We start from the raw sequence: 24,673 nt of genomic DNA, 5'->3' as shown, positions 1-24,673 counted from the left end.
TCTTTTTATCCCTTTTCTCTTGAGCTTTGTGGCTGTAATGTTCTAAACTTTTCTGGGAAGATGGCCTTTTTAGTTTCCATGTGCCCCCCCATCACCTTCAACTAAGGTAGTGGATCATCTCATATGAAAGACAAACATCTCTAAAGAATTATTTTGATATGCTAATCCAACACTTCATGCACCTTCACTCTAAGTGTTATAAAGCTTGAAAATTCTGTAAAATTATTCAAATACTTATTGGATTTTAATAAATTAAAATTTTATTACCTACAAATATTTATCAATGTGAAGTTTCAATGACCCTTTTTTAAATATTTTATGTAGACTTTATTGGAGAATTTATTCAATTATCATGTGAATATATAGAGATGATATAGAAATTGAGTCAAATTGAGTGAATTTAAATTATTTTGTATTGATAATTGATTTAATTTATTTATCAAATCATTATAAAAAAAATAAAATGAAATTCAGATTAGTTGGGTGATTGAATATTTTGAGTCAAAATATTAATTTTTTAAAAATAATTATAGGGTTTTTTTTGAAAGGATAATTTTAGGTTAATTGAGTCAATTGTGAATTGTATTGTCAAATTTTATGGTTGTTCACACTTTAGTCAGAGCTTCATTTTCTATGTTTGGTTTCTAGAAGTGGAGTCCTATCCCTCCTATGGTAATAATATATTATGAAAATAATAATAATAAAATAAATCATAAGCACTATGCCTTTTTATAGAAAAAAAAAAAGAAAATTGCATTTAATAATCATTTGTAAATGATCTCAATCTTATGATGATGAGGTGAATTAAATGAAAATATTGGGTAAAGATAGAAGGTTTTAGTTTGTGTTACTTAGTGGAGCAAAAACATAGAGCTTTTGTGATCTCAAGGGATGTGAATTGGAAAGTAAAACAAACAAAAAAAAAATGACCAAAAAGAAATGGTAAAAATGTAGCACTCCAAAAAGAATAAAAGATAACAAAGCTGCAATTTACTAAAGTAAATAAAAACAAACACAAATGCTTTGCAAAGAATGATCTAAAGAGTAGGGATTTGCATGCTATCATTTTTATGTTCTTCTTATTTTGTGGAACTCAAAGATAGAAGCTATACATATATATATATATATATATAATTAATGAGAAAAGTTGGGGGCCAACAAACCCTAATCATAAATTCAGAAGATGGGGTCCTCTTTAATTTAGGAATCTTGACACCCACAAGGCTTAGATAGAAATTGAAATTTGTGTCTCTCAAAGTGGAATAGTGATAGATGAAGAAACAAACCATGTGAGTGGGGAAACTTATCTTTAAATCCAAAAAGAGAAGTTTGCCTGTGAAAGTCCAAAAGTCAAAGAATCAAATCCAAAAGCTCTTTTCTTTTCTAAAAGAAACCATTGCAGTTCCACAAATATGAACCATACTTAAAATAGTTTCAATTGAAAATCAAACGAATAAAAAATTTTCAATTTAATTTTATCTTTAATTACAGTTTAACATAATTTTTATAATTAATGAGCTCTTTTTTATTCTTACTAATAACCTTTAGCTCAATAATATTAAAGTTTTTTTTTCTAAATCTTGAGATTAGATTCTTATCAAAGTCAGTTATATCAAAAAAATAATAATAAAAAAAAAAAAATAACACAATTCATGTTGATTCGAAATCAAACTGACTAAACGCTAAGTGCAACTCTGAGCATTAATACATTTATGAAATTTCATGATTTCAATTTAACCATCCATTTGGCAATTTTAAAAGAGAACAACGAGAGTTGGAATACACTTCAATTGGTTTGAAGCCCATTGCAGAAAATATTAACGTCAAATTGATAATGTTTTCAAATACTCTCAAACATCTTAAACCCCTCAAAAATCAATGTATAAAGATGAAATAAACCCAGTAATGTCTCTCTTCCAGGCTCACAAATAAGGGTATCGAATCAGCAACTATTTCCATATGCTATTACTAATTAAATAACCTAAAAGAATTGTCACACATTCATGTACAACAAGATATCATTCAAGATTTTTCCTTCCACCGGATAAAACAAAGCGGAGAAACAAAACCCTAAGAATAGAGTACGTGCAAAATTACATGCTTAATTAATTATGGCAGTTTAAGATACAACTTGGTTAAACAGATGGAAAAAAGTGATTCACCAACACCAAACACACCTTTGAATGCATGCAGGTCCATCAAGGAGCCAAAAGACTTCAAAGATCACTTTAAATAGACCTGTATCAGTTGCTCCTTCCTTCAACAAGACCACCCAAACTAAGCACAAAGGCACCTGCAGCAAGCCGTCTCCCCCAAGAGAATCCTCTATCAGTTCAAGCCGATATTGGTTCATAAGGGTATGACAGCCATGGATGCTTTAGAGCCTCTGATGCAGAAGGGCGCTTCTTTGGATTTACTTCAAGCAAATAGGCTACAAAATCGATGAAACCTTGATCCCCCATTGGCAATCGGTGCCTTAAAGATGTCTTTTTTGGTATCAAGTATTCCAGTCTATTGGTGTCCTGAAGAATAGAGGCAATAAAAAACAAACATGAATTAATCACATTATCAACCAGAATTTGAAGAAAAACTTGTACACCTCAACATATATGGACCCAAAAAAAAAAAGAGTATTAAATAACATGTATAGAAAAGCACAAGGCTTCCTTTCACTCACAAATCACAATCATTGAGCATGCCACTTCTTTCAGCACACTCAGTATGTCATAGCAAAATAATAAAATTTAATTTTGTTTAAATACAGCCACATATATGGTATGATCATGCATCCAATGCATTACAACTGCCACTGCCACTCAATTCCAGATTCAAAATTCCAAGCATAGAGCACCATACTACTTTAATGGTGATGAGAGGTGTTTAGTCTGAATAAAAAGAAATACAAGAACCAAACTGAACAAACTAAGAACCAAACCAAACTGGTTCAGTTTTCAGTCCCTTTTTTATTTTTATTTTTTTTTTAAATCTCCTCAAACTCAAAATTATATTTATAAAAATAAATTATAACTTTTAATATTTATTTTTTTCTTGTCCTTGTAGCTAGTATCATTCTTTGTCTCATCATCTCAAAAAAAAAAAAAGAACTGTACTTTCACCTAAAAAAATTTTAAAATGTTCATTTATTATAACTAATATTAAAAAAATATTAATAAAAATATATTTTAATCAAAACCCAACAAGCCCAATAAGCCAAGGTTAAAACCTCCCAAAGCCTCTCTTGCAAATGTTAATTATATTTTAAAGTTTTTATCAGAAATAAATTATTTGGCTTCAGGTTTAACATTTTTTTTTTTTTGCCACGAGAAAAAAAGAACTGAATAGACCAAATTTCCTAAAACTGTAAACCAAACCAAATAACCAAATCGGGTTGATTCAATTTTGTTATTTCATTTAAACCCAAAATATGAACAACCCTAATGGCAATTGGGTAAACCTGAATTATTCAACAAAATTATGAATAGCATCAAACAAACAAGTTTTATACCTGGTGTAATTTTAAGCTGCCCCGCAAATATAAATATTAATGAGCAAATAACATGTATTTGCACGAACATCCAAAATGGTTTCTTCCATCTCAACAAATTAAAAAAACATTTGAAGGAAACCACAAAAAGGACAGTCCATTGTTAAATTTTAAGTCTCTGTATCAGACACCAGCATCCAAACTTGTGTTTTGGTCATGACTCATGAGTAACACGTCCATAACAACTTAGGACAAGAGAGAGAGGGAAGCATAACTAACAGCAGCATAACAGATACTAGTTTGCTAATATTGAACAAGATATGGGAAAAAAATATAAACAGTTGAAAAGTAAAATTAAAAAAATTAGATTATAAAACTGTTACCTGATTCCTCTCATAAAGCATGTGATTTTTGGTAAAATACTTGTAGGTGTCTCGTCCTTTAGCCAGCATAACTTGATTAATAGGACCCATGATTCCAATAACTCGTGCCAGTAACGTTGCTGGTGAATCATTTTGGAAGAGTACCTAAAACAGAAGTTTTATTTAAGTCAATCTACACAGGGGTCACATAAACGTAACCTAACTGCAGAATGTTCCGTATCATGTACTTCAAGTGATATGCAAAATTATTCAGGTAAAAGAAAAATTCTCTAATATATTTAGCAAAATCCATTTTCCACAGTTAAGAAGATAATTCCATAGAGACAACACAAATTTAGAAAAAAGCATCACCGTTTCAATGTAAGAGGCTTGATGAAGCAGCAAACAAAAAAGAAATATAAGATCTGTTTTAATCTAAATTTTATCTTTTGGCGATTTAAGGGGCATTCTCTAACATTTTGATTTTCATTTTAAAGGGTGTTTGATACGAGATTAACAAGGAGTAATTATTACCTTCGTAACTTTTAACCTCTCATTAATTTTTTTTTTCTTCTTAAGTTTTTTACAAATACTAGATGCTCTCACCATCAACCATTTGTTGTTGGTAATAGGGGTATGCAGTGTGCACAGTTCACAGGTGCTCGAACCAAACCAAACAACTGTACTGAACCAATTCAGAACTGAAAACAAACCATTAATATAGGAACCAAACCGAAATTATATTTACTATTTTGGTTCAGTTCTGATTCTTCATCCAGAAGCCTACTGAAACGTACTAATCCAAATTTGAATCACAGAACCTATTTTATACATGCGTTGTTTTATGATTTTTAAGATGTATTATCTAATTTCAATAAAATTATACATGTTTATATGTAATTAAGATTATAATGTATGTGTAAATTGTCCTTAATTATGAGTGTGTACCTAATATTATCTTTTATTCCTCTAACTTTTCTTAATCCCTAGACCCATTGTTTCATGAATCACTAGCTAAAAGTTAAGTGCCAAATATTAGGTATGGATTGGATACTGAGAATCTTAAGAATACAAGATGAAGTGGAAGATTCCACAAATCATCAATTCCATCACCAGACCTCGCCAAAAATTAAAATGATTAAAGAAAGTAGTAAACCTAAACAAAACAATCAGTGAATTTCAATGGTGTTCTAAACTTACAAACTTGTCTCTCTTGTCTATAAACTGAAATTAGAAGAAAATATGACCGTGTAATCTTGCATGCAAAGAGCCTTAACATATTCAAAGTACCAAGAATCTAAAAACCCTGATTTTGTTGCATAAAAGCACTATAACGCTCTTACTCCAAACTCTGTGAAAAGCAAGGTGTAGTTCTCTAACAATTGAGTTCCAATTACACATAAACCACTTTCATTTCCACAGTTCCTTACATCTTACAATATTAAAATTCTGTATGATGAGTCCTAGCAATTTACAGAATAAAATCAGATGTCATTCATAAAACATTCCAGTCTTTGAAGTTTGTCCATATTTACATGTCAGGCATTCAGAAATTATAATTCCATTATAAGTTATGTTCATTAATAACTATTAAATCAAAAGGTACTAATTGCCATTACAAAACAACCAAGAAAAATGAACACAACACCAAACCAGCAACACTACAGCAAAGCGACATGCATCAATAAAACAATAACCTATCTAAGGTAAGGGTGAGCAGATTTTGGTTTTAACCAAAATACCAAATCGAACCAATCTAATACGATTTTTCAGTTCCGTTTATCATTTCAGTTTCAGTTTTCATTAAAAAAAAAATTCGTTTTTGGTTTTGTTAATTGGTAAAAATATTAAAAAAATAACCAAACTGACCTAAATTTTATACAAATAATACCTCGTTTTTCCACCTAGGTATAAAAGCCCTATTTTTTACTCTGCCATAGTGCCCTCTATCATTTTGCTTTGGGATTCTTTGGGATTTTGCTGGGTGTTGAGTGTTGAAAAGGGGTGAGCATATTGAAATTCGTTATTTGAAATCTGTTGTTGTTGACTGAAATCTAGGTATTGAATTTGAAGATTTGTGTTTGTCGTTTTCCATTGAAATTCTAGTTTTATTGAAAATTTTCTATTGTTGATTGTTGTTTTTTAATGTAGAATTTGGTTATTGGATGTCTATTTGAATGATTCAAATATTGAAGTGGTTTGATGTGTTTGGGTTGATGGCTAAGAAGCCATTTAATTTTTATATTTCGTTTTCCACCTTGTGTTTGTTTGTTGAGGGAGATACTAGCCAAAACCGATGAACTGAGCCGAAAATTTTTTGTTTAGTTTGATTCATCTGCATTCAGTTCCCATAATTTTAGATTTTAGTTTTTCAGTTAATCCAATTCAATTCGGTTCAGAACCAAACCGATCCATTGCACACTCCTAATCTACGATGCCATCACCAGCCAAGAGGCATTCTTCTTTCTCCACCAATAGCAATGAGTGTGAACAGAGTTTACTTGTGTTGACAGAGACCTTGTTAAACCTCCGGATGTGGCATATTTGAAAAAAGTGCATGAGAGTTTTACAGATCTGAGCTCTCATAGTCAGGTTTCTACCAACCATCTTTCTGACTACCATTGTCCCCTTCTTCCCTTATGTTTTGATCATCTTTCAACTTTCCTATTCTTTTGTTTTAAATTCTTTAATCTTGGACAGTTTTATTGTATTTTCCACATCAAATTTTCAAATAAAATCAGCAACATTGAACGAAGAAGAAGCTTTTGATATTGACTAATCAGGAAACCCTAAACACATGATTTGAGGTAATGAGGGAGGATGCTTGGAGAAGAAATAAAACCAAAAGGAAGTAGAGGACCGCAATCACAGTTGCCAATAAAAAGATTCCATTGAAAAAAAAAAAAGAAAAAGATCACAAGGGGGTTATAACAATAAGGATAATTTAGTTATAACATTTACTATTTTAGCAAAAGAAAGAAACGAAGAGATTGCAAACAATTTTATTTCTTACAAACTATTGCCCCGATAATTTATGTTACAAATTATATAAATGGTACCTTAACTTAAGGGTATGTAACAGTAAAGTACCTAAACTTCAATTTTTAACATAAACTCCCTGATCTTTAATTTTAGTAACATAAACTCCCCTGGTGACTTTCAATAGTTGGATCTAGGTTATTTATGCTGATATTATATTTATCAAATTGAAAAATTATATCTTCATGGATTGATAGTTTTAGAAAAACAGATCTGAGTTATTGAAGCATTGATTTGTGCAACTTGAATCATTAGAATTGTTGCTAAATAGAGAACGGAATTAATTTTTTATTTTTCCGATAAGTGCCAAACTAACAGAGAAAATATAATATAAATTTTAATATAAGTATATAACGAGTGTCATTTCAGTAAAAATAACTTAGAAACTGGCTACTGAATATCACAAGGGGTTTTATATTACTTAAATTAAATATTAGAGGGTTTTATGTTACAAATTGAAGTTTAAGTACTTGCTGTTACATACTCCTAAGTTGATGTACCATCTATGTAATTTACCCGATTTATAAGTACAATGCAATCTCAATGACTAGAAAAATATCATTTTATTGAAATCTAATTTTTGCATTTCTAAATCTACCCAAAAAGTAAACAAAACTACATATCTCTCCCCCGTATATGCTGACCACCCCTATCTTCCAAGAAGCAAACCAAATGTATGAAAAAAAAATTTAAAATAAAAAATAAAAAGAATAAAGGAAACGAATAATAAAATGGATAAAGCACATGAATGGAGAACAAACAAATAATACCGCATCCCGCTGGCATCTATGATCTTCCTTTCACTCAATAAGACAAAATTAAGATAAGCTAACCATTTAAAAGCCTAATTGATAAAACTTACATTTCCAGTGCAAAGTTCGGCCAAGATGCAGCCAAGTGACCAGATATCTATCTTTTTATCATATGGAAGCCCCAAGATGACTTCTGGTGCACGATAGGATCTGGATTGAACATAGGAGCACAGATGATCTGTCTCAAAACAGCTACTCCCAAGATCAATTACTTTCACCTCACATCTACTATAGCTTTTCACCAATATATTCTCAGGCTTTAAATCACAGTGTATAAGGCCAAGCCCATGCACAAACTGAAGTGCCTCCAAACACTGAATGGTAATAGACTGCAAAGAAGAATGTAAAAGATGACTATACTAAAGAAAGTGAAAAAAAAAATGAGCACTCTTATGAAGAAAATGGCACACTATAAACCTGCAATCTTGGCATTGTAAAGTAAACCTCTCCTCCTGATTCTCTATTGAACTTATGGAACTCGTACAAGTTTGCCTTGAGAAGTTCACATACAATTAACAAATGCTCCTGCAAATAAAGAATTGTTACTAGGTAAAAATGTAGCATGCATTGAAAAATAAAAAGAAAAAACCTCCATGATTCAGAATAGCAAATCAAATAAGCCTAGTCCCATGACCATATAATAAGCTAAGAGGCATATCTTGTCCTTCTGCATCCATACTACTTTCCAGGTAACTATGGCCAAACTTATTAAACGACATAATGCACTACACTATCATCACCTTGAAGAATTCCTTCATAAAACCCTACCTTAAAAGTGATTCTCTTAAATGCCTAATGTTTGAATTATTAAAATTACACATTTGATCTTTAAAGATAATTTGCAATCTTTGCATTTACCTTTACTAAATTTCAGTTGAAAAGAAAAAAGTGAAATACACTTCCCATATGACTCTCCTCACTAGTACGATACATAATGTTTTGATGGAAGTGATGACATCCACAGCATGGACATCTTGTAAAACTGCTAAAATACAAGTGCTGACTCCTTCACCACCTAACATAAGCCACAGCATTTCAGTATTTACTTTTCCAATTATGCCAGAGTATACGTGTCCTATATATTGGTGAATGGAAATTGTTTAAACTATTTTAGTGATTATGTTATTAGGTGCCAAAAACTAGTGGCTTCCAAGGCTTACACAATCAAGTACCATGCATAAAGTGAAAATAAAATAATGATGATGTGATGATGATGAAAGTAGGTGACTTATAAATTATGATAATCTCTACATTATACCAAATGCAACCCCCCTGCTGCCAAGGGAAAAAGGGCCACACAAGAAATAAAAGATGAAGTGATCAAATAACAACATTAGAGATAGAGAAGACTAAGTTGAAACTAGCAAGAATTTGAAGTTTCTATAGCTATAATTGATCATTTATCACGTGTGAAACCTGTGACCTATCGTAATTAATAGTATAAGATCCAATAAAGTCTATTATGAAACCTATTACCTATGAAGGTCACATAAAAACCAAAGCTGATCCAGCTTAGCTAGAACACTGTGTCTATTATGGCAAAATATCAAAACATTTTAAGCAAATCAGAAAGAATGCGTGCATCCACTTACTCGGTAATAGAAGTAATCATACAATCTGAGAATGTGGTACTTGTCAGCAGGATCATGCTTGTTGACATACTTTAGAAGCTTTATCTCGTCAAGACTCTGATCAAAGAAGTCCTTGTTGTTTTTTATAATTTTAATACAGACATCAATGCCTGTATGGAGGTCATGTGCTTGTACAGCCTTACTGAAAGCAGCTGATCCAAGATACTCAGTAACATGATAACGCCCAGCTATTACAGAATTCAAAACAACATGGAAGTTCTTGTCCTCTTCAAAGCCAGTTCTGAGCAACAGAAGGAAGAGTTCAGGTGAAGTCTGGTAGAATCACGGAAGAAATGATAAAATCAATGAAATGAAGAGTTTGAAATGAGCAGCTTGCTTGACATTTGGTATGACAAATTGACCGAAGAAAATAAATGGGTATGCAAATTTTTCAGCATATTCCAGACACAATGGAAGGACAACACTGATTAGAAGGAATTATAGGGGCTTTTCATCACATTTGTCTACAAGCCACTTATAGAATACGTCTACATCAACCTTACAAATATATTTTTTAACCACTCAATGCACCCAACCTTTCTTGAAGAAAAGGAATTATTAATAGCTTCTATCCTCTTTTAGGCATTCAAGGAATACAAAAGTTGAAAGTAATTTTATATGTTACTTGCGTTATTTGGCAAATTTAGTTTTATTTCTCTATATAACGAGATAGCCTCTACATGAGCATTTGGTTCACAATTGAACTAGAATATTTTGGGTGTAAGAACCAGAGGTCACATTTTCAGCAAGCCAATTTCATAAAATAAATGAAGCAGGACTATACCAATCTGCGGGGCCAAAGGATCAGCATAATGCCACTGAAAAGAGCTCACAAGGCAGATAGAGTGGTAGATAGAGTTGTAATAGGAAGAAAGATTGTTTATTTTTTAAGAGAATTTATTAGTTCTCTTGAGAATAAATCTGGTAAAGATGAATAGAATCAATGTGTATATATCCAGTTTCAGGGGACATTAGTGATAATAAAACTTGTCCTATCATCAATTCATCCAGCCTATCAAACAAGGCTAAAGTTACACTACAGTTCAGATTTCTAACAAATAGAATGTTACCATAACAACAGATTCATAGAAGATCAGTCTGTGCAGAGAACCACAACTCCACAAACTCACAGAGGAAATTACAGCTTAGGTTTTCTTTTCCCTCTTTCCAATAAATTATATCATGCAAGAATTTCTTGATAAGGGAAATTAAGGAATCAAGGGATCTCAAAAGTATTGTGACTTAGAGTCCCATGATTCTTGTCCTTAAAACTTTTTTCGTGCTTCATTATACTTGATTTCACAGTGAGTAATTCCAAATTCCAATAATTAAGGATAAAGGCAAGGCATGAAAACTACTACCCAATTAAATTATATCCAAAATACATCCATTATTTGCTACCAAAAGTAGAGTAAACAAAACAAGGAGCAGCATCCTACTTAAATAGTTTTTCCAAGAGAACTTCTTCATCAACTAAACTAATTTCTTATGTTGCCCTTAGATTTGTAATCTTTTAAAGATGTTGAAGAAAGAAGTAACCTCAAATTTACAAATTGAAACTTCGTAGGCATAGTAATGTTTGATCCATCCAATGGAAGGAATTCATTGCAAAATAAAAAAGACTGAATCAGAAGTCCTATTTATTTTTTCTTCCTCCATATTTCCTTGGATCCTTTGTCCATTCTTTCAGTTTTCCTTGACAAATTTTCAGTCCAATGTTTCTACTGACCTCACATTCCACTTTGTATGAATTACTAAAGAAAGTTGGCCTACTTCATTGTGCTCCCCTCAGTGATTTGGACAATGTTACACTACATTAAAGGTAGAGGAATTTCATTTTAAACTTTTTTCAGTGGTTGACTGCTACATTTTAAACAAAAAGGACAACAAATGCTGCCTTACAGACAAGTTACATAAATACAAACTACATACATATAATATATACTATTTGAATGTATGCACATTAAAAGGAAGGTTATGCTCACTGGTTCAAGAAATCCTCCCAAGGTTAACACTTTCCCCATATCCCCAATCCTTAATTGTAATAAAGAAAACAAGATAGAGTTGTAAGAAAACTACTGCACATGGTGAACTTGTAAAGGAGTTCAGTAAAAGCTCATTTGTGTTCATTTATGAAATTAATTGAACAAGTTTGAACATAAATTTTAAGCTTGTTTAACAAATGAATGGACATAAAAACAAATGAAGAAAAACAACATATCAAGTTCAAAACTTCAAATCCTTTCATTTCAAATGCATATCTATCCAAATTCAAAACACAACCTAAATGATTTCTAAAGACATGGGATTTCTTTGGTGAAAAGATTAAATGAAATTTAGCTTTAAGAATGTGAATGCATACTTATTTGAGGATGAATTTGAAAAGCATAGGAAAGAGGTATCACTTTAATTTCACTAAGCAATTTGGTTGAAAAGTGTTTTTTCCCTCCTTTACAGGTTCCGATATTTTTTACACAATTTGAACAAAAAACTCACATTCAAATCCTTGGATTTCAAATTGCCTATACAAACACAACCTAGATAATCAAAGAGTTCCAATTATATAATTATAGAAACTAGGATGAACAGGTCCAGCACCCATTGCATGCACATTAATGGCTTAAGATTTTAAAGATATGCCTGGTGCATGTGACTAAAACCAAAGGAAGATGGAAGGCAAGGGTGGGCTGAATATTTCACAGGACTATGAAAAAATAAAAGCCATAGTTTTCCATGCAGAATTATCTAATCAAAATTCGCAGTGACATAACTGGCAGAACCTCAGGCCATGATGTGCAATCGACCAGTAAACAACCACAGAGATTAATTTTATAATTAAAATATTCATCAAAGGAGAACATGCCTGTTTTTTCTATGCACAATCTTGAGGTTAAAAGTCTCAAATTCCTCCTCCTGAGCCTTAATTTGCCTTACTTGCTCTTGCACAGCAGCAGCCTCTTCATCCTCAAGTGATGCCCCAGGATCCTCTTCTCTTGCAAAGCCAATTTCCTCATCCTCTTCTTTTTTGGCATGCTCTTGTTCTGCATAACCATAATTTGAAAGTGATGAGGGAGAAGAAGCTGCAGATCTGACAGCATTGACATTATTCTCATCCCTAGAACTTTTGACAGTTGAAGAATCACTGCTTTTCTGCCTCCATGCAGCAAGCATATCATCTGTCCCGGTTGAAGCATTCATGCGGTCATCAGTTTCAGCACCAATAATCGTTTTACTGTCGTTCGACCATAAAGATTTACCAGGTCGTCCCTGCCCTAATTGCCCATCCCTCAATGGTGGGAGAAATGAAAATCCCCCATCTCTATGATCTTTCACTTGGGAAGATGCAACTTTGTCATTCCCAGCCACATATGTATTGGAATCTTGTTTACTGATTCTCTTTTTATCCTTGTTATGTCTATCTACATATTTCTTGTCTGATTCATGATGAGAGGGTCTCGATCCACCAATTCCAGCATCATGCTCATGAAAGTACTCTATATCCCCTTCACTACTGCCTCCAACCAAACTTTCCCGTACTTCACTGCCAAAATCAGCCGCATCACTGTTGATACCCACACCAATTGATCTAACTGAACCATGTTGATCATCATCCACACAAGTATCATCTAGCCGTGGTCTTCCACAGTCATTCAGGGCTTTCCCATCCCCAAGCATGATAAGCTCATTCGTCTGAGTGACAAATCCCTGCCAGACAGGTTCTGCACGCATTAAATTTAGCTCTTCTTCATCCATTAACTGTCCATCATATTGAGCTATCAAATCATTCTCATGAGTCCTATACATTTCAGTTGACAACCCTATAGGATCATCTGAAGCTGTAATTGGTTCAACAGTTTTTGATTGAAAATACTGCTCACCAGAAAAGTAAGAATCCTCCTCAGCAAAAGATTGATCATCATCTTCATCTTTGTTCGGACCTCTTTCCTGCGGGTCTGGGACACTCCCATGTCCTGCTCCCTTTTCATTGTCACTTGGGTAATCAATCTCATGGGCCAGAAACCAGGCCTCGTCCTCAATCGGTTGTCTCATGTATCCAACATCATCATCATCATCATATTCATCAGAATCCCAATATTCATTTGGATAGTCAATTGATTCACTTAGTCCATCACCAACAGTTGCAAAACCAGAAACTAAATCTGATGTATCCTCAGCAATTCCTTGACTCACAGAGAGCCAGCTGCCTCCAGCAATCCTTTTTCCTCCTAACTCGTCAATCCGAAGATAAAACATCAGCCAAAACTTAAAAGGAATATCAAATAAAAAGAGAGTAACAGCAAATGGCTCACAAACAAAACAAGAAATTAAAGGCAAAGAAGCTACCTAATGCAGAGAAACAAATAACTCAAGAAAAGGAGTACCCAAAGAGTTCAGATAGTTGGTCTATAACATTATGGAGTATTTTATGTTCATTGAAATAATAGCTGCTCATTCAGTGTGTTATAAATTTGACCAATAATTCTGAAAATTTTCAACAGGTTGAAATTAGAAGTAGCAAACATCTAGAATTTCGGACTCCCAAAAAGTAACCCACGCATAACAAAGACTCCCACAGAAATCTCAAATTCTGACAATTCAAAAGTTACAAAAACATCCCTGTGACTTAAATAAAGGACCAGCAGGTAATATATATATATATATACAAGTAAAACTCTAGAGAACTAGAAAGTACCCTATAATTTGCCCAATTAACTCCACGTTAAAACTATTCTTAAGCCTCTCAAATATTTGAATATAAATTTTCTTAAATTCCTTTGCTGCATCATTCTCCCTGGTTGGCGAAAACTCAACCTCCAGTTTTGAAAAGCATGAATAACAAAAATGACAATTTCTTGAAAGCTGCCTGTGGATTTGTTAACGAACTTAGTTGGAATAATAAAGTCCTAGAACATCAACTACAAGGAACCCAAATCTATCATTTTCGGCTGTTGAGATACTTGCTAGATTTGTAATGATTATAGACCAGATTTGTAGTGATTACAGACCAGATTTGTAGTGATTATGTGCATAATCAGGGTTAGAATATTGTATAGTAATTATGGCTGTAATTAAGAGCTATAATATTTATTTCTTCCTTTTTAGTTTCTTGTACACAAGTATATATACCCCAATCAGCTTGAAGGGAATAATCAAGTTCTACAATTCTCCAATTGTCTTCTTTTTTCTATTCTTCTCTTCTTATTTAATATGGTATTAGAGCCTTTAAAAAGGAAAAAGGCCTGCTCTTCTTTCTCGTGCTCAGTCCTTGTAGGAAACGGGAACTGTTATTCAAGTGTGACAAGTTCTTGGAAGCAGTGAACCTCACCACCCCTCTAGAAGGCCTTGCCGCCCCCCGATCGGCCAGTGACTCCCACGTGCCTCAAAGGTTCTTCAAGCTCGCTACACGCACCGGCGCGTGACGACAGCTCTGACCACATTTCTCGCCGAAAACAACTCTAGCCACCTCGCTAGAAGCCGGCGACTCATCCCTGTACTAGCACCTCTTCTGGGTCCTTCGTCTTCTCACTTCTAAAGGGGAAGCAGTAATTTGGTTTTCCTTGTTCACTGGCCTGTGATTTTTTTTCAATAGTTATTTTTATCTTTGTGGTCTATTCAACATGTCTGACAAAGCAGATTCATCAGGCACAGGTGCATTCAAACCTTTTTTCTCTTCTATTTCTGGCTCTTCAACTATAACAACTGTTAAGTTAAAAGGAAGTAACAATTATGTGTCTTGGGCTGTTTCACTAAAGTTATGGTTCATGGGGAAGGGATATGATGACCATCTAAGTAAAAATGTCACTAATATTCCTCTAACAGAATGTACAAGTTGGACTAAAATTGATGCTCAAAGAATGTAGTCTCTTATGGCACTCATTAGACCCCAAATTACTCACTCCTTTTTACTCCTATAAAACCTGTTGCAATGTCTGGACTAAGGCCAAAACATTATATACTAATGATGTGCAACGTATCTATAAGGTTGTATCAAACATAGTCCATTTACAACAAAATCATCAGGATATGGCCAGTTATTTGGGACAAGTTTAAACACTAAAAGATGAATGTAATTCTCTCATGCCCTTTACTGATAGCGTTACTGAACAACAGCGGGACAAATTTTTTTATAGTTTTGACATTGATTAGACTTCGTTCTGATCTTGGTTCTATGAGAGACCAAATATTGACTAGGTTAGTTATTCTTACTTTGAAGAATGTATCTGCTTAGACTTCTTCGCATCTCTTTGAGTAAGAATAACCCAACAGAAACTGAGTCGTCAATATTGGCAGTGCATCATGGAAATCAACAAGGACAGGGAGGCTATCGAAAAGGCAAAGGAAGGAGACCTCATTGCACCTACTTTGATAAAGGTGGTCACACTCGTGATACCTGTTGGCACTCCATGGTCGACCACCACATGCTAATCAGTCTAACAATGGTGTTCAATCAACTGCACATATAGTCCAATCTAGTGGTAATGGTTTGCTTTCATTACCTGATGCAAAGGATAGTGCAGCTAATGCAGTCACCTTAACTAGAGCAGACTATGAGGAATATCTACAGTATCAAACAGCTAGGCAACAGTCTCCTTCAGCCAACATGTCTCACTCTGGTAATTCCTTTGCTTATCTAACTAAGTCTTCATCCACTGGTTCATGGATCCTAAACTCCGGTGCCTCTGATCATATATCTGATAATAACAATCTTTTCCCCACTCTTATTTCTACTTCCATACTACCCAAAGTCACCTTAGTTGATGGCTCACAAACAGTAGTTAAAGGAATAGGAGAAGTAAATCTTCTTCCTTCTATTCCCTTAACTATGATTTTATTCGCCCCTGAATATCCATATAACTTAATTTCCATTAGTAAGTTAACTAAAAACCTTAATTATTCTATCACCTTTACTGTTAACTCTGTTGTTGTGTAGGACCGGGGTTCAGGGAAAATGATTAGAGCAGAACATAAGTCACAAGGACTGTACCATCTCTCTACTCAAAATCCTCTAGCTGCTTTTGCTTCCACTACTTATCCTAATCTTATTCAATCATTTGGGTCATCCAAGTCTTGGCAAGTTACAAAAAATAGTTCTTAGTTTTTCTACTTTGTCTTCTTTAGAATGTGAGTCATGTCAACTTGAGAAACAACCTCGTGCTTCCTTTCCCAAGCGAGTCAATAGTAGGGCTACCTCTATATTTGACATTATTCATTCAGACATTTGAGGTCTAAGTTGTGTTAGTTCAACTGCGATTTCATTATTTTGTCATTTTTATTGATGATTATTCTTGTTCCACTTGGTTATTTTTATTAAAAAATCACTCTTAATTATTCTCTATCTTTCAAAATTTTTGTGCTGAAATTCGTAATCAATTTGGTGTTTCAATAAAAGTTTTACACAGTGACAATGCAAGAGAATATCTCTCTTCTCCCTTTACTCATTTCTTGTCTTCTCAGGGCATTTCTCATCAAACTTCCTATGCTTATATCCCTCAACAAAATGGGTCGCCAAACAGAAAAATAGGCATCCCATTGAAACTATCTGAACCTTACTCATACACCATAATGTTCCCCTACGTTTTTGGAGGGATGTTATTCTTACTGCTTGTTATTTGATTAACAGAATGCCCATTTTGCAGCATCAAAGTCCTCATTCAGTCTTATTTCTAGACCAGAATTCCCATCAATTGACTCTGCGTGTGCTTGGATGTGTATGTTTTATTCATGATCACACTCTTGGTAAAGACAAACTCCAACCTAAATCAGTAAAGTGTGTCTTTTTAAGATATTCTCGTCTTCAAAAAGGATATAAATGCTGTGATCCAACTACAAACAGATATTTTGTCTCAGCAGATGTAACCTTCTTTGAAACGTCTCCTTACTTTTCATCCAACACAGCAAACAGAAATTTCAGTCCTAATGTCTTGCCAGTTCCTACCATTCCACCACCTCGAGTCAACCCACCTCCTCTCCAAGTCTACTCTCATCGTCCTTATCCTCCTGCTAATATCCCTAATATTCCTCCATATGATACAGGTATAGAAGCAGTTCCTGGTGATTCATCTCCCGTGCCACCATACCAACACCGGTCATGCCACCAATAGAAACAGCCACTCCTCCTATTGCCATTTGAAAAGGCATTAGATCATCTCGTAATCCTCATCCAATTTATAATTTTTTTAGTTATCACCGTTTGTCTCCCTATTACTATGCTTTTATCTCCAATGTGTCTAATTTACTTATCCCAAAGACTATTAGAGAAGCATGGGACCATCCAGAGTGGTTTGCTACAATGGTTGAGGAGATGACTGCTCTTTATAATGATGAAACTTGGGATTTTGTGCCACTACCATAGGGATAATCTACCATTGGATGTAGATGGGTTTATACAGTTAAGGGGAGACCTGATGGGAAAATTGACAAGCTTAAAGCTCGGTTAGTTACTGAAGGGCACACAAATATATGGGCTAGATTACAATGATACCTTCTCTACAGTAGCCAAGATTGCATCTGTTCGTCTACTCATTTCCTTAGCTACCATCCAACACTGGTTAAGAATGCTTTCTTGCATGGCAAACTAGTTGAAAAAGTATACATGAATCAACCACCAGGATTTGTTGCTCAAGGGGAGTCTAACTTGGTATGTCATCTTAAAAGGTCTCTATATGGTCTTAAGCAGTCTCTGAGAGCATGGTTTGGTCAGTTTAGTGTTGTGGAATAACTCGGAGTGAAACCGATCATTTAGTATTTTTCCGACATGATGGTCATGGCAAATGCATTTATTTGATGGTCTATGTTGACGATATTGTCATCACAAGAAATGATCATGATGGAATTTCCCAACTCAAACAACATTTATTTCTTCCTTTTTAGTTTCTTGTACACAATTATCTATACCCCAATCAGCTTGAAGGGAATAATCAAGCTCTAAAATTCTCCAATTGTCTTCTTTTTTCTATTCTTCTCTTCTTATTCAATATCAGCAACTTGAAGTACGAAGCCAAACTCCTTGTCCCTTCTATTTTTCATTCAATGGCATTCTTGACAAAGAATTCTTTGCATTGATGCTCAATCTCCTTTTCATACAAATCTGGGATGAAAGTTTTGATGTTGAGACGGCAATTCCAGCTTGTTCAGCTCTTTTTCTAGCTCATCATCTTGTTGCACAGGCTCTTATGGTTGCTAACTCTTTTGTTGATGATGAGGCTCATCTAATTGTATCACATCCATTCCATGATGTCCAGAAATCCATGCACGTAATTCTTAGATCTGCTCTTGGTTTTTGAGACATTGTATCAGATTTTTATAGTCATAATTCTGAACACCAGAAATTGGAAGATTAGAGCTAAATTTCGGACTTACTTGAAGGCTAGGATGAGTCAGAATTTAGTTGGAACAATTAGAGTTTGTGAAATGATGGACTTTAAAAGCGAGATTAAACAAGAAAAGGAGAACTGTCGCCTATAGACAGTAAAATAAAAGGTTTAGACTTCACACCTAAACTTCCTAAGGCACCACCCAAGGTTTCGTAGGCATCATGCCCGGGATTGAATTGCATCACACAACTTGAAGTACGACTGCTGGAAATTGTATTGATCAAAAACTTAGAAACAACATTACAAACATATGCATTTATAAACTCAAAAAGTAATCCTGAACATCTAAGGATCTGGACTTCCAAAAAGTACCCTTAACCAACAAGGACACTAAGTAAAAACTCCTACAGAAATCTTGATAACTTTCCAACAATTCTAAAATTACAAAAATATCCATGTGACTTAAATAAAGAACCAGTAGCTGATATATTAAAAAAGACACATAAGTAAAACTCTAAAAGTATTAAAAAGTACTCTATAATTTCCACAATAAGTTCTAAATTAAAACTGAAACATAATCCTAAGTCTCTTGAGTATTTGAATGTGAATTTTCTTGAATTCCTTGCTGAATCATCTAATTAGGTGAACGAGGAATTTCCTGCCTGCCCAAGCAATAAATAAATAAATACAAGAAAGAAAGAAAATAACACAATAAAGCCGTGCAATCTGACTGGCACAACCAAAGCCCCACAAACACAGAAAAACCCAGTCGGTCAAGAACCCTAACATTTTTTTTCCAAACCAATATGACAAATCATGACAAGTATACCCAACCAAAGTCTTTAATCTCCTTTTTCAAATCATGACAGTGTAGAAATTCAAGACTAGAATGGGATCAAAATTCAAAAAAGCAACGGCAGCCAAGACTAAAACAAGGTCAAAAATTCCCAAAAATAAAAAGAGAGAGAGAGAGAGAGAGAGAGAGAGCAAAACGCAGCAGCAGTAGCAGCCAAGGGTAGGAGCAGAGAGATACTTAAGCTGTGTGAACCTTGAAAATGGAAAGTATTTGGAATCCCACATGGGAAATGTATGAAATGAAAGGGCAAAATACATATAGTTGGGTTGCAACATTGAATTAGATAATCATTTTGATGAATAAAGCAACATAATCACTTATACAAGCCTATATTAAAAATGAATAAAGGTATAATATGCCCAACACTCTCTTCGAATTTCATAAAAAAGACTGCTAGCAGGCGACCTCGATAGTGGTGTTTCAACAAGATTCAAGTGACAAAAATGTAAATTCCAAAGACGTCCTAGCGCATCGATATCGAATTCAGATAGATGGGGGCATTCCGAGTCTAGTGGTGGTGGTCTTTAGGCATGAGAAGGCTCGCAGGAAGTGATGGTTTATGAGGCGTGCCATTTTTGGGCCTTGCAACTTTGCTAGTAGGCGCAAGCCTCAGTGATATCACCCACCTTTGAGGCTCCGAGACATAGACCATTGGGCTAGCGTGCCTTGTGCCTGAGGTTCACCTATGATATTTTCAATTCAACTAAACTCAACTCAACTAAGCCTTCATCCCAAAAATTTGGGGTCGGTTATATAGATTCGCTTTCTCCACTCTAAACGATTTTGGGTTAAATCCTCAGAAATGTGTAATGCTTCTAGGTCATGTTGTACTACTCTCCTACCTATGATATTTTCAACTTAAAAAAAAAAAAAACAAAGAAAGAATTCAAACCTAAACTACGACCTACTAAGGATGTCAACCTTGAACAACATCTAAATGCAAATACAAAGCTACTTTTACGATGATTGAATAATTCTTAAACTAGACACTTCCTCAACAATATGCAAGTTATATACGACATTGACAAAACTAGCCACACTATAAGGAAAGAAGAAAATGAAGTCCCTAATAAATTGTAGGTGAGACAGCAATAGTTTCATCAGACCCCACTCTTGTATCTTGAATCATGCAATCAAAACATCCCTATCAATCACTCGATCAAGAATATCAACAACAAGGAGATGAAGGATCACTTTACCCAACTCAAGTCATCAAACCAAGTTTTAGGCTCTAATAATAACAAAATGCATGGATGGTTAAGCATTAATAACCCTAAACTAGCTGCTACACCTCATGTGTCATTGAATTGCTAAATGGGAAAAACTAGGTCCTATTATGTAGCTTCATACTGGCTAAGTTCAAAATTTGGAGATAAGTGCACTCCATTTTATCCATATCTTTTTACCATAAAACCTTAGCACAACTAATCATAAACCTTCTCAAAGTTCAACCTTAAACTAAACCCCACTTACATCTAGTGATAAATCATGTCAGTAAAATAGATCGCAAGGAAAAATCCATTGAAACTAATTTGCTTCTATTTCCACTTTCCATAAGAGGGATAGAGCTTTTTCCAATTGTTCACTAGCACCCTCTTGCATAGTTTTTCTGAATTTTGAAAATGCTTATGATTATTCTAGAAGAAAAACAAAAGGCAAGGTAGAGCTAAGACCTCCATGTAACATCAACAACTTCAATACTACTTAAACAACATTTAAAATTCATTTTACTCCAATGAACACTCAACAGACAACAAAAGTTGGCCATTGGAATTTCTTGTCATTCAAATGCCACATCAAAAGACTACTTTTTTTAGGATCAAAATATGTGTCACATGACTCACATCAACAAATCTAAAAGCATTAGCAGACCCTCCCTAGTCCCTAGGCCATGTAATTGGCACAAATTTTAAGTACACACATACAATTAATAAAGATATTAGCCATAATTGAACATTAGACCTAGGGTTGTGAATTTTCTGCTCATTAGCCTAAAAAATAAGCAAGGGAAGTGGTCATGCAACTCCAATGCAATCTTAATTTCTATAGAAAAGACAAAAAATTTTAATTTACAACATGAAAGCCATATTGCATCCATATGCTTATGAGCAACAAAATGATAATGCAACTATTAGCATTCTATTGGGGGAAAATAAACATATATCCCCTTCTTCTCTGTCATGGGAAGAGTAAATTGTAGTGAAGGAGAAGGACACGTTTTTCCAATTGCTCAAAGTTCAAACTATGCTTTTTAGAATAAGCATGAAGGAAACAACCAGGAAAAAGTTTGTCATTGTATGATAGAATATGAACCTCTAAAACTTCTTTGGCTGTAAAAGAAATTATTTCCTCTTTATCTAATGTCTCAAAGTCAAATGCCAGTTTCTACATTTCAAGACAGGATATAAACACAAGACTACCATAAACACTACGGTCTTAATCTCAATAGTCAACCAGGTAGCTATCCTCTGAAACTAGAATAGCATACCTCACTGATGAAGAAACAAACTAAACCAGGTAATAATCCCCTGAAACTAACATGAATCAACATCTTAAAAAGCTGGAATTAGCTAATAGTTTTATGATAAATAGAATTTGAATCAAGATGGTTGACTAATTATTTCTTCTACATTTTTCCCTTTTCTACTTCTGAATCAATGATTATGATCTACAGTTATATTAAATCTTAATAAAAACAAATTAATTAAATATTACAGTCAGAGGATGAAAATATAAATGTAACAAACATTGTCATCCCATTAGAAAACCAAAAATTATATGAGCTTAGGTGTCGCATAAAAAATATTCATCTTAAGAGCTAACCTGAAGAGTTGATTTCTTGTCCAACAGGAACATCGAGATATGACCCAATAAGGAAAGTATTATCAGTACTGCTGTGCTTCACAACTGGCCCATCACGCTCAAACTGTTCCTGCCAATTAATGTTCAATGGTTTGTCTTCTGACTTGAGTTTAACAGGTGGAAGCCTTGGGAATTCTTCCTTTGGATTATCAGATGCAAGAGAAAAACTTAAGCCACTTAAATTCTTTTGCTCTGTACTCCCCTGAGACTTCCCAAAGTATAAAGCTCTTCCAACCTCATCCACCTGCTCTTTGATTGCCACCCTAACATCACCTATGTCTGTTTTCTTCTTTTCTTCTCTTTTGTCCAAACTAGCATTGACATCATAACTGGTTGATACATTCCCCTTGGGAAAAGGAAAAACAGTCTTGACAGGACAATCTTTCCATGTTGTTGCAGTGCTAGTGTCCTCACTTCTACACCACGTGTTTTCTACAGAGTATGCAACAGGAGTCTTAAGTTGCTGATCAGGTTCCTTTGATTCACTAGTCAGAATTCTTTCATACTTGGATTCTGCTTTAGCATTAATAGTACTTGTGCTTCCAGGCCACAAACCCCTCTTTTCACCAGAGAAGACAACCTCTTCTCCAGATTTTGCAATTGCTCTACTAGAGCAGTTATCAGTGGGACCACCATCATTTTGGTAAGGTTCAGAAGAATGACCAATGCGAGCATTAAGGTTCCACGAATATAAATCAAGGACACCATCCTCAGAATCAATTGTGCCAATTGCTTCATTAGGCTTACCACTCCACTCTCCAACCAAAGCAGATTTTCTCCATTTGCTTTCAGAACCATTTCCACTTGTTCCACACTCTATTTCTTTAATAATAAGTTCATTAGAAACTTCAAAGCTATTTTGAGAACCAAGCACCTGATTATCAGTTACATGTTTGCTCCCATTCTCCTCATCCAACACCTTTCCCAATTCCTTGTCTTCAAGGGTAAGTTTTTTAAGAAATCCATTCAAATCAGGGCGCTTACTAAGCTCACTGCATAATGCTGCCTCAGCTCTGGTGAAGCCATTTCTTCGCAGAAAGTCCAGAATCACATCTACTGAACTTGTGTCTGCCATAATCAACTGCTACAGATCTACTAGCAAATGCTAGGAAGAATAATTAACCAAGCCTGAAAGAATAAGGAAAAGCAATGAAAGGAAAGTTTAGTTAATAAAGCTCAAAAAAACAACAAAAAGAATAATAATTATTAAGAAAAGGAAATAGTAGGCTCAAGCAAATGCTGTAATTGAATTTTCTTATCTCCTTTTTGTTTTTCTTTTTTTGGATAATTGTGAGAACGAGAGATTTGGACTGATAATGATAAACTCCTTTTCTAAGAAATGCAGCTATGAGCAAGGTTATGCAACAACCACATAGGCTTGTTTTTCTAGATAAGTTGTGCTTTAGCCACCAAAATTTTGTATTTTCTAGGGTCCTGAATAATGGGAATTATCAAAGTTTGAAAGTTAATATCCAACTTTCACATTCCGCCATATGCCAAATACAGCATTTCTTTATTGTCTGACAAACAGGATCAAAGCAAATACTTAACAACAAAAATCCTCGTTCAATTCACCCATTAATAGAAAAGGGCAAACCCAAATAAACTACCAACTTCAAATTCTCTCTTCACAAAACGAACATTAGCTATGATAAAAAAGCATACCCCAAAACCTAAGGAGATAAAAACAGAAAAAAGAGCAGAAGGCAAGAGAATAAAAAAAAAAAAAAAATTGAAAGCCACATCCTCATTCCTTTCTCTCCCCCACAGATACATAGAGAGAGAAGCATTGATACGTTATAATACCCAAAATTCAAAATCACAGTTAATCACATTTGCAACATTTTCCCACCACCAAAAAGAAAAACCCTAGAGACGCTTCCAAACACTAATCAAATCCAAAAAGATGTGAAGATCCACAACCGTAACGCAAAAACCCTAAATAATTTAGCACCAATAAAATAAAAACTAAAGAAAGCAACACCAAACACTGAATGAATCGCACACCTGTAATCTGCTGATTGAATAAAAAAAAGGACATGCATTGCATCAAAAGAGATACTTACAGATCGAAAATGGAGCAAAACTGAAGAGATTCTGAGTGTGGGAAGGAAGAAGAAGAAGAGAGTTTCGTAAGAGTGTAGATTCCATAGCCATATCAAAAGGAAATCATCAGTAACATAAAGTATAATACCAACAAAATACTTCGAATTTGCATTTCGGTTTCCCTTCTTTTCTATTTTTTAAATCAATTTCGGCCTGCAGTTTCTCTCATGCCCGGCATGGCACACGGGAGCTAAGAGCTTTGTAATA

The 24,673-nt window shown here is 34.3% G+C and overlaps 1 protein-coding gene across 1 annotated transcript; it reads right to left on the bottom strand.

Annotated features, from left to right (window-relative positions):
• Positions 1-1,942: 1,942 nt before the first annotated feature.
• LOC131168792 (uncharacterized) lies at positions 1,943-24,673 on the bottom strand. The gene is made up of 8 exons (XM_058131779.1): positions 24,427-24,673; positions 22,322-23,488; positions 12,192-13,554; positions 9,290-9,569; positions 8,115-8,222; positions 7,748-8,026; positions 3,868-4,011; positions 1,943-2,522 (listed from the first exon to the last, which is right to left on the bottom strand). Exons 2-8 carry the CDS (start codon positions 23,433-23,435, stop codon positions 2,334-2,336), a joined length of 3,477 nt encoding a protein of 1,158 aa, XP_057987762.1. The 5' UTR covers positions 23,436-23,488; positions 24,427-24,673; the 3' UTR covers positions 1,943-2,333.

The sequence above is a fragment of the Hevea brasiliensis genome, chromosome 13 (assembly GCF_030052815.1).
Source record: "Hevea brasiliensis isolate MT/VB/25A 57/8 chromosome 13, ASM3005281v1, whole genome shotgun sequence".
In the NCBI taxonomy this organism is placed as follows: domain Eukaryota; kingdom Viridiplantae; phylum Streptophyta; class Magnoliopsida; order Malpighiales; family Euphorbiaceae; genus Hevea; species Hevea brasiliensis.
Note: the sequence above shows the minus strand (reverse complement) of the source record. Positions and strands in the feature narration are given on the sequence as shown.